The sequence below is a fragment of the Coffea eugenioides genome, chromosome 3 (genome assembly GCF_003713205.1).
Source record: "Coffea eugenioides isolate CCC68of chromosome 3, Ceug_1.0, whole genome shotgun sequence".
In the NCBI taxonomy this organism is placed as follows: Eukaryota; Viridiplantae; Streptophyta; class Magnoliopsida; order Gentianales; family Rubiaceae; genus Coffea; species Coffea eugenioides.
Genome location: NC_040037.1, coordinates 16,784,820 through 16,795,844, shown reverse-complemented (window position 1 = coordinate 16,795,844; position 11,025 = coordinate 16,784,820). Strand labels below are relative to the sequence as shown.

At 33.3% G+C, this 11,025-nt stretch overlaps 1 protein-coding gene across 1 annotated transcript in view; it reads right to left on the bottom strand.

The window, feature by feature from the left end:
- The window catches only part of LOC113766201 (probable aldo-keto reductase 2), an 18,756-nt gene extending 8,416 nt beyond the window's left edge, over positions 1-10,340 (bottom strand). Inside the window, exons 1-2 of the mRNA XM_027310413.1 lie at positions 10,263-10,340; positions 10,073-10,161 (exon numbers count right to left, since the gene is read on the bottom strand). Of these exons, the coding sequence (XP_027166214.1) occupies positions 10,073-10,161; positions 10,263-10,340 (167 nt within the window). The remainder of the gene's footprint in view (positions 1-10,072; positions 10,162-10,262) is intronic.
- Between the last annotated feature and the right edge of the window lie 685 nt (positions 10,341-11,025).

Here is an 11,025-nt window from a genome sequence, read left to right as displayed (position 1 = left end):
GAAATTTGAACTACTAATGGTATGGAACTTGTTACCCCTTGGATAAAATCGAAAAAATATGAAACTTTTTGGGGCAAGTTTGCAATTTTGGACAAGATTTTAGAAAAATTTTGAATTTTAACACAAGCCCAATATTTGCAACTAATAATTCAATCACATACAATGTATATAATCTCAATTCTCCCCCCACACTTAACATACACATTGTTCTCAATGTGTAAAAAGGAAAATGAAGATAAAGAAAAATAATACTCCCCTATTGTTGTGATTGCATATGAAGCTTCAAAATCCATTGTCCGTGTAACTCCAACGCTTCATAAGTTCCATTGAATAACCATTAGTAATAATAATCGAAACATAGAAAATAAGAAACAAAAGTGATAACAAAGGCTTAATAAAACAAAACGGCGATCCGTAATTTCAAACCTTTGTTTTGGTGATGTACCTATATAAAATACACAATAAGCAACTCAAGGTACAAGAAAATTTATGAGGAAAAGAAGAAAAAAGAGAATCAAGGAAGCTGCATTTTTTTTTTAAAAAAAAAAGGTGCTCAAAAAACGCGGCTCAAGAAAACGCGCCTCAAGGTGCGTTTTGTGAAGTCGCGTTTCTTCACAAAACTTGCAGCATTGAAAACGCGACTACGTGAGAAAACGCGACTTTAAGTCGCGTATTTGAAGGCGCGTTTTTGGTTTCTGAACAGGCTGGAAAACGCGACTTTGTAGAAAACGCGACTTCCTGTCGCGTTTTGAAGGCGCGTTTTCTTCATTATAGGCACAGAATTGAAAACGCGATTCTATGAAAACGCGATTCAGTGGCGCGTTTCATTGAAAAACCCGTTTTCTGCTGCGAAATTTAGCAGAAATTTAACTTTTGAATAATTACAAATGATACCCCAATTTTCCAAAATGCATCATAGATCATTTGTTTGCTAATATACTCAATGCATGCACATGTAAAATGATCAAAACATGCATTTTAACCCCTTGTAACGAATCAAAAACAACAATTACTCAAATCGAGGGGTTGAGTTCCTTGATCAAACTTCGCCTTTTTTACCTCATTTGGTCACTTTTGCTTCCATTTCCAATACCTACAAATGAAAATAACAAAATAACTCAAACACATACTTTAAACATAAAATCACCCCAAAATAACATAAAGTTAAACAAACATTGGGTTGCCTCCCAATAAGCGCTTCTTTATAGTCAATAGCTTGACTAGTTCACCTTATTTTTCAAGGAGGTTTAGTTAACGAATAATCCACCATTTTAGGCCGTGGTGGATCATTAAAAGGTGGCTTTATCGCAAAAGTCACATGATCTAATGATGTGAGAAATGGAATTGACTTACCTATCCTAAGTGTTTCATAAATATTACCTTGAATATGCACCACTTGAGAATTCACCAAAGAAAATGTCATGAGAGTATCTTGGACAGCAATACCTTTAAAACATATACTTTCACTGCACTCCTCAAGAGGGGTGAAAAATGAGTCATTAAAACTCACCTCTTGAGGCTCAAAGTTAGTTTCAAAGGTATTATCATGTGAAATGGATATTTGCTCATTGAAATATAATTGAGATTCATCATTTTCATCCAAATGCAATCCATTTTCACATACAACATTTCCACCATTCATGCTAGGATCATTTTGCAAATTATTAGAAGAAATAACTTCACACAATACACTCAATTGCTCATTTATTCTGCCAAAGTGAGAAGTTAATTCATCTATTCTTTTTTCAATCCTATCAAAACGGTCGGAAGTCACATTAGCTAATTTTTCTATAGCTAACTCCCAAGATGGTTTTGATTCATATTGGACACATTCAGGTTGGTAATTATAAAAATATGAAGAATCACTATAAGTACCATGATTATCCGAACCATAAGCATTAGCACTATATCGATCAAAACAAGGATTGTAATGCTCTAATTCATCATAATAATCCACATTTTGTGCTTGCATACATGTATTAGTAGCATGATAACCTCCACACAAGTCACAAATCACATGATAAGAATTAAAAGCATTAACATTCCTTCTCTGCTCAATTTCATGCATCATGGTGTCCATTTGAATTTGTAACTTAATTACATCAAATTTTGCCTTTAAGCACCTTAAACCATCTTCAAAAGACATACCTTCAGTAATTTCTTGGTTACCTCTGTTGAAGGAGTTTTGCACTTGGTAACCATCCATTGCCAATCTTCCACTTCTCAAGCATTGTCCTCCAAATTCACCTACCCTCCTCATTATCTAAAATTACTTTTAAACAATCTCAAAAGTAAGATTAGTTAAGAAGGATAGATTCCAAGACACAAACAAAAACAGAAAAAAATAAAATAAAATAAAAGTTGATTAAAAAAAAAATGACATAAAACACATAAGATACAGCAAAAACAACAAAAATAAGAAAAATTGTCTAAATTAATAAAGTTGCTCTTCACACCGATATTGCCAAATCTTCCCCGGCAACGGCGCCAAAAACTTGACGGGTATTTTACATACGTGCAAGCTAAAAAATACCGAATTACACCCGTTCACTGCAAGTATACAGATCAACTAGTAGTTTAGGGTATATATCGGGTCGATCCCACAGGGAAGAGTGAACAATTACCGGTATTACTAAAGTTTCTCTATTATTTAGACTATCAATTAATAATAAGAAATTTAACCTACTACACTTATACGAGAAATTAACAAATAAAAGCTCCTTAGGTTGTGGTATCCCTAACTACTCATGCAAGTGCTATATTTGGATCATTAATTACTACATCTAGGCTAATTATGGTGTAATTTCCTTATGCATTTGAATCCTACTATCGTAGTGAATCAATTATACTTATAACTAATTCATACCTATTCTCATGGTTATGAAATTAGCTACAAGTTCATTTCTTCAATGAAATTACATGAAATGAATCACTAAAAACCACATAGATGCACCTCTACTTTCGTGAGTGTACTTCCTATGGTTAGCACTTCTCTGACAAACTATAGTGTTAAATCTCAATTTTCATTGCAGAAACAAACACCTGAGATAATCACAATTAATCGGGTACCATATTAATCATGATTTAAAGAGCCAAAGTGCTTAAATTAACTTGCTCAAATCGTAGCAATCAAATAACCAAACAATTAACACTAACAATCATAGAAAGTTCAACCAAACCCAAGGTATAAACTTTAGAAACACATAATGAACACAAAATCCAGAACTTGTATATTAACTAAACTTGGAATCAAATACAAAAGATAAAGAGTTTGGAAGGAATACAACCCTTGTCACATGAGCTTTCTTCCTTGCCTCCTTCATCCTCCATTTTCATCCTAATCTAGATAGTATACAAGAGTGGATGAACTAACTAGCTAAACTATACTACACTAATCTAATACTAAGAGAATGGAAAAACTACATTTCTCACTTCCAAGCTTCTCCCGTATGCTCTGCATGTCCTGGTTGCTCCCTATATAAACTGCTCCAAAAGCTCCTTTTCCATTGGTCCAAACTTGCTGCATTTGATTTCCAAATCTGAAATTGTTAAGATAGTCAATAGCCATTGTTTTTGACTTGAAAATATGCCAACTTTCTTGCCCTTTTGTCTTCTAAAAAAGCATGTGCCAACCGAATTCTCCCTTGGCAGATTGTCAGCCTGGCGGCGAAAGTAGTTCAGAACCACAAGAGAATTGAGCTGAGCAAAACTTGCAGAATTGCGGCCGGCAAAAACGCGCCTACACAAAACCTCAGGTTAACAAGTCACGTTTTGTGTAACTCGCGTATTCACTTTGTCCTTACCTTCCAGCCTGCGATTTCTTCTATCATAAAGGCCTGCAAACTGGATTTTTTGTAAAACACCAAAGTTGTTATCCCTTGAGTTAGCTTTCCAACTGCTTCAAGAATCATCCACAATCTGAGCCCTTTGTAGCCTGAATATGATCGAAATACTAAACACTGGTCAGAGCTTCTGTTTTCCCACTCTTGCGACAAGCCTAGTTGCAATTCGGTATTTCAAACTTTTGACTATTTGAAAACGGCTGAACTGGACTTTGATGGTCTTCATACCAAAGTGAGATATATCTCTTAGCTTCAAAATGGTACAAGACACCCTCTGATCCGATACTGTGTAGCTCCAGATTATTAGTCAAAAATACCAAAACGTGTCAGAGTTGTCAAAACCTGACTTTTTCTTGATTCCAAATTGGCATTTTTCCGTTTTTACACTTTCATATTTTATTTTCACCACTTTAAAATCCATCTTCAATCATCAAATATCTTCTCAATGCCACTTCATTTTGATGATTCGAATCATTAAACCTACAAAATATGGACAGTTTTTACCATTAAAAATCCATAAAAATGGCCAATGTTTAGCCATTTTAACATAAAATGTAGTTTTTTTTTACCAAAACCTTAGTTATTTTAGTTATTAAACTAAATAATCCAAACCAAAACTAATTAATAAAGCACACTAAAAATACGTAAAATATACTCTTATCAAATACCCCTACACTTGAACCATTGCTTGTCCTCAAGCAATAAGAAATACAAACCAACAATGATTTGAAAATAAACATATGTAGCATTTCAACTTCATTTCCTCAAAACAAAGTAAATAACCATTATGCAATTATTCAATTAAGTTCAAGTACTCATAATATCAAGTAAAGGAGAGCCAATTATACCGTCATTATAACAAATTTAAATCAATTTTTCATCCTTACCCAATCTTACAAGTAAGTAACTCATATGGTCAATAAAATGCTTCCTAAACTCATGATAATCTTTTTATTCTACTTAAACAGATATTTATTCATATAATGTAGCTAAATATTACTTAAGTTGTGAAAGTGTCTTTTGACGCGAGAATCGACATTTTTAGATGAAGATCACCGGTTACTCAACACTTCACATACTCAAGTTGCTTTGCATACTCTTAATTCAAGTACCGTTTTACGCGAAAGTCGACATTTGTAGATGAAGACTCCCGGTTACTAAGTACGAGAATCATTGGAGTAGAATAAATCTTTTTTTCTTTTTTTTTTCTTTCCACTTTTTTTTTCTTTTTACAGCATAGATAATAATAAATTCCTCAAAAGAATAATCATGAGAAAAGTATTGCACTTATTGACCATATTTATCACTTAACTTATAAAATCCAATAAAGAAAAGAAATTTCATCAAATATGCAAAAAAATATAGGTATAATTTTCTCCACTTTACACGATATACTTTCCTACAAATGCAAAAATTATAATCACATAATAGTCATTTCCAAGTTAAATGAGAAAAGAAGTTTCCAAATCACATATATTTATCTCAAATGTAGGAGAAATTTGAACTACTAATGGTATGGAACTTGTTACCCCTTGGATAAAATCGAAAAAATATGAAACTTTTTGGGGCAAGTTTGCAATTTTGGACAAGATTTTAGAAAAATTTTGAATTTTAACACAAGCCCAATATTTGCAACTAATAATTCAATCACATACAATGTATATAATCTCAATTCTCCCCCCACACTTAACATACACATTGTCCTCAATGTGTAAAAAGGAAAATGAAGATAAAGAAAAATAATACTCCCCTATTGTTGTGATTGCATATGAAGCTTCAAAATCCATTGTCCGTGTAACTCCAACGCTTCATAAGTTCCATTGAATAACCATTAGTAATAATAATCGAAACATAGAAAATAAGAAACAAAAGTGATAACAAAGGCTTAATAAAACAAAACGGCGATCCGTAATTTCAAACCTTTGTTTTGGTGATGTACCTATATAAAATACACAATAAGCAACTCAAGGTACAAGAAAATTTATGAGGAAAAGAAGAAAAAAGAGAATCAAGGAAGCTGCATTTTTTTTTTAAAAAAAAAAGGTGCTCAAAAAACGCGGCTCAAGAAAACGCGCCTCAAGGTGCGTTTTGTGAAGTCGCGTTTCTTCACAAAACTTGCAGCATTGAAAACGCGACTACGTGAGAAAACGCGACTTTAAGTCGCGTATTTGAAGGCGCGTTTTTGGTTTCTGAACAGGCTGGAAAACGCGACTTTGTAGAAAACGCGACTTCCTGTCGCGTTTTGAAGGCACGTTTTCTTCATTATAGGCACAGAATTGAAAACGCGATTCAGTGGCGCGTTTCATTGAAAAACCCGTTTTCTGCTGCGAAATTTAGCAGAAATTTAACTTTTGAATAATTACAAATGATACCCCAATTTCCCAAAATGCATCATAGATCATTTGTTTGCTAATATACTCAATGCATGCACATGTAAAATGATCAAAACATGCATTTTAACCCCTTGTAACGAATCAAAAACAACAATTACTCAAATCGAGGGGTTGAGTTCCTTGATCAAACTTCGCCTTTTTTACCTCATTTGGTCACTTTTGCTTCCATTTCCAATACCTACAAATGAAAATAACAAAATAACTCAAACACATACTTTAAACATAAAATCACCCCAAAATAACATAAACTTAAACAAACATTGGGTTGCCTCCCAATAAGCGCTTCTTTATAGTCAATAGCTTGACTAGTTCACCTTATTTTTCAAGGAGGTTTAGTTAACGAATAATCCACCATTTTAGGCCGTGGTGGATCATTAAAAGGTGGCTTTATCGCAAAAGTCACATGATCTAATGATGTGAGAAATGGAATTGACTTACCTATCCCAAGTGTTTCATAAATATTACCTTGAATATGCACCACTTGAGAATTCACCAAAGAAAATGTCATGAGAGTATCTTGGACAGCAATACCTTTAAAACATATACTTTCACTGCACTCCTCAAGAGGGGTGAAAAATGAGTCATTAAAACTCACCTCTTGAGACTCAAAGTTAGTTTCAAAGGTATTATCATGTGAAATGGATATTTGCTCATTGAAATATAATTGAGATTCATCATTTTCATCCAAATGCAATCCATTTTCACATACAACATTTCCACCATTCATGCTAGGATCATTTTGCAAATTATTAGAAGAAATAACTTCACACAATACACTCAATTGCTCATTTATTCTGCCAAAGTGAGAAGTTAATTCATCTATTCTTTTTTCAATCCTATCAAAACGGTCGGAAGTCACATTAGCTAATTTTTCTATAGCTAACTCCCAAGATGGTTTTGATTCATATTGGACACATTCAGGTTGGTAATTATAAAAATATGAAGAATCACTATAAGTACCATGATTATCCCAACCATAAGCATTAGCACTATATCGATCAAAACAAGGATTGTAATGCTCTAATTCATCATAATAATCCACATTTTGTGCTTGCATACATGTATTAGTAGCATGATAACCTCCACACAAGTCACAAATCACATGATAAGAATTAAAAGCATTAACATTCCTTCTCTGCTCAATTTCATGCATCATGGTGTCCATTTGAATTTGTAACTTAATTACATCAAATTTTGCCTTTAAGCACCTTAAACCATCTTCAAAAGACATACCTTCAGTAATTTCTTGGTTACCTCTGTTGAAGGAGTTTTGCACTTGGTAACCATCCATTGCCAATCTTCCACTTCTCAAGCATTGTCCTCCAAATTCACCTACCCTCCTCATTATCTAAAATTACTTTTAAACAATCTCAAAAGTAAGATTAGTTAAGAAGGATAGATTCCAAGACACAAACAAAAACAGAAAAAAATAAAATAAAATAAAAGTTGATTAAAAAAAAAATGACATAAAACACATAAGATACAGCAAAAACAACAAAAATAAGAAAAATTGTCTAAATTAATAAAGTTGCTCTTCACACCGATATTGCCAAATCTTCCCCGGCAACGGCGCCAAAAACTTGACGGGTATTTTACATACGTGCAAGCTAAAAAATACCGAATTACACCCGTTCACTGCAAGTATACAGATCAACTAGTAGTTTAGGGTATATATCGGGTCGATCCCACAGGGAAGAGTGAACAATTACCGGTATTACTAAAGTTTCTCTATTATTTAGACTATCAATTAATAATAAGAAATTTAACCTACTACACTTATACGAGAAATTAACAAATAAAAGCTCCTTAGGTTGTGGTATCCCTAACTACTCATGCAAGTGCTATATTTGGATCATTAATTACTACATCTAGGCTAATTATGGTGTAATTTCCTTATGCATTTGAATCCTACTATCGTAGTGAATCAATTATACTTATAACTAATTCATACCTATTCTCATGGTTATGAAATTAGCTACAAGTTCATTTCTTCAATGAAATTACATGAAATGAATCACTAAAAACCACATAGATGCACCTCTACTTTCGTGAGTGTACTTCCTATGTTTAGCACTTCTTGAACTAGTGTTAAATCTCAATTTTCATTGCAGAAACAACACCTTAGATAATCACAATTAATGGTACCAGATTAATCATGATTTAAAGAGCCAAAGTGCTAAATAACTTGCTCAAATCCTAGCAATCAAATAACCAAATAATAAATACTAACAATCATAGAAAGTTCAACCAAACCCAAGGTATAAACTTTAGAAACACATAATGAACACAAAATCCAGAACTTGTATATTAACTAAACTTGGAATCAAATACAAAAGATAAAGAGTTTGGAAGGAATACAACCCTTGTCACATGAGCTTTCTTCCTTGCCTCCTTCATCCTCCATTTTCATCCTAATCTAGATAGTATACAAGAGTGGATGAACTAACTAGCTAAACTATACTACACTAATCTAATACTAAGAGAATGGAAAAACTACATTTCTCACTTCCAAGCTTCTCCCGTATGCTCTGCATGTCCTGGTTGCTCCCTATATAAACTGCTCCAAAAGCTCCTTTTCCATTGGTCCAAACTTGCTGCATTTGATTTCCAAATCTGAAATTGTTAAGATAGTCAATAGCCATTGTTTTTGACTTGAAAATATGCCAACTTTCTTGCCCTTTTGTCTTCTAAAGCATGTGCACCGAATTCTCTTGCAGATTGTAGCTGGAAAGTAGTCAGAACACAAGAGAATTGACTGAGCAAAATTGCAGAATTGCGGCCGGAAAACGCGCCTACACAAAACGCGGTTACAAGTCACGTTTTGTGTACTCGCGTATTCACTTTGTCCTTACTTCAGCTGCGATTTTCTCTATCATAAAGGCTGAACTGGATTTTTTGTAAAACACCAAAGTTGTATCCCTTTGAGTTAGCTTTCCAATGCTTCAAGAATCATCCAAATCTGAGCTTTGTAGCCTGAGATATGATCGAAATACTAAACACTGGTCAGAGCTCTGTTTTCCACTTTGGACAGCTGAGTTGAATTTCGGTATTTCAACTTTTGGACTATGAAAACGGCTGAACTGGACTTTGATGTCTTCATACCAAATGTAGATATATCTCTTAGCTTCAAAATGGTACCAAGATCACCTTGATCCGATCTGTGTAGCTCCAGATATAGTCAAAATACCAAAACGTGTCAGAGTTGTCAAAACCTGACTTTTCTTGATTCAAATTGCATTTTTCCTTTTTACACTTCATATTTTATTTTCACCACTTTAATCCATCTTCAATCATCCAAATATCTTCTCAATGCACTTCATTTGATGATTGAATCATTAAACCTACAAAATATGAAGTTTTTACCATAAAAATCCATAAAATGCAATGTTTAGCCATTTTAACATAAAATGTAGTTTTTTTACCAAAACCTTAGTTATTTTAGTTATTAAACTAAATAATCAAACCAAAATTAACTAATAAAACACACAAAAAATACGTAAAATAAACTCTTATCAAGGTGTTTATTGTTCCTTTAAATTCAGAAGTTTACTACTGAGTTAAGGCAATATATCTCTAGAATACAACAAAGAATAAAGAACCCTTGTAAAAACCAAAGTTCTAAACTAAGATATGAACAATGAGAAAAGTTAGTTAATTTGGTTTGGAACTTGTTTGTTTATATTCAGAATCAATTTGGACCAAATGGGTTAGATCTAATTTTCTTAAAGTTTGAAGTTTTTGGGCTGTTAAACCACCTTCTGATTGCTCTTGGACTTGGTTAAAATTAATAAAATTGAGACAAGAGATGAGTTGGTGTTTTAAACATGTTATTGGTACTGGTGAATAAACGTTTCTTTGATGGGACAATTGGCATCCAGCAGGACCTTTCCATTTTTGCTTGAAGGCAAATTCTCTGACAATCCAGCCTTGGGAAGATTTGACAAAGTTGCAAAAATTATACATGCTGATACTTGGAGTTGGCCCCGACTTCCTACAGAAAACATGAGAAATTTGGCTGACAGCATACCTCATTTCCTTGTCCATATAGTTCCATCACTGACTGCCTTTTTAGTGATAACTTTTGGGAGTTGCCACTATGTGCCATGTAATGTGATAAGAGTCAAAGTCATTACAAAATAAAATCCATTCAATGACAACTAAAGTTGTCACAAAACATGTAAATTATCATCATTAAACAAGAAAAAGTTATAACAAAGAACCAATTTTAGTTACAATTTCTTAGTGCATGAGATAAGTGCTAATAACTCAATTGTCACTCAATCTATCAACAAAAATCAAATTATTCTTGACCCTTTTAAAAGGCCACTTCTAATAACATTTGGATATTTTTTATCTGTGGAGAACGAAAAATAGAAATGGAGACATAGGGACGGGAGTAAGTTTAAGAAGCAAAGGAGTGGTAAAACAAGGTTTTGACTCGAGTAAAAGGTCGTAACGACGAGAATTTGAGTTCCATTTCAATCTTGTCGCTAGTTTTGAGGCAGGAGTGACAACTCTACTCTATCATCACTATCTCTTTTCGTACTGTGATGAAGCTTATTTTGTCACTTTTATCTTGTCATTATTTATATGATTTCTTATAGTGTCTAAACATTTTAATGCACAACGCATTTAACATTAATTTTAGTTTTGAGATGGCTTAGGTTGTTTCCAAGACCTCATTGAGTTGGTAAATGGATTAGCAAGTAACTGTAGAGTCACTGATTTGACATTTAAACATTTTTTTCCCTTTTTGCTTTTAATACGTAGAATCTCCCTTAATCCAAAAC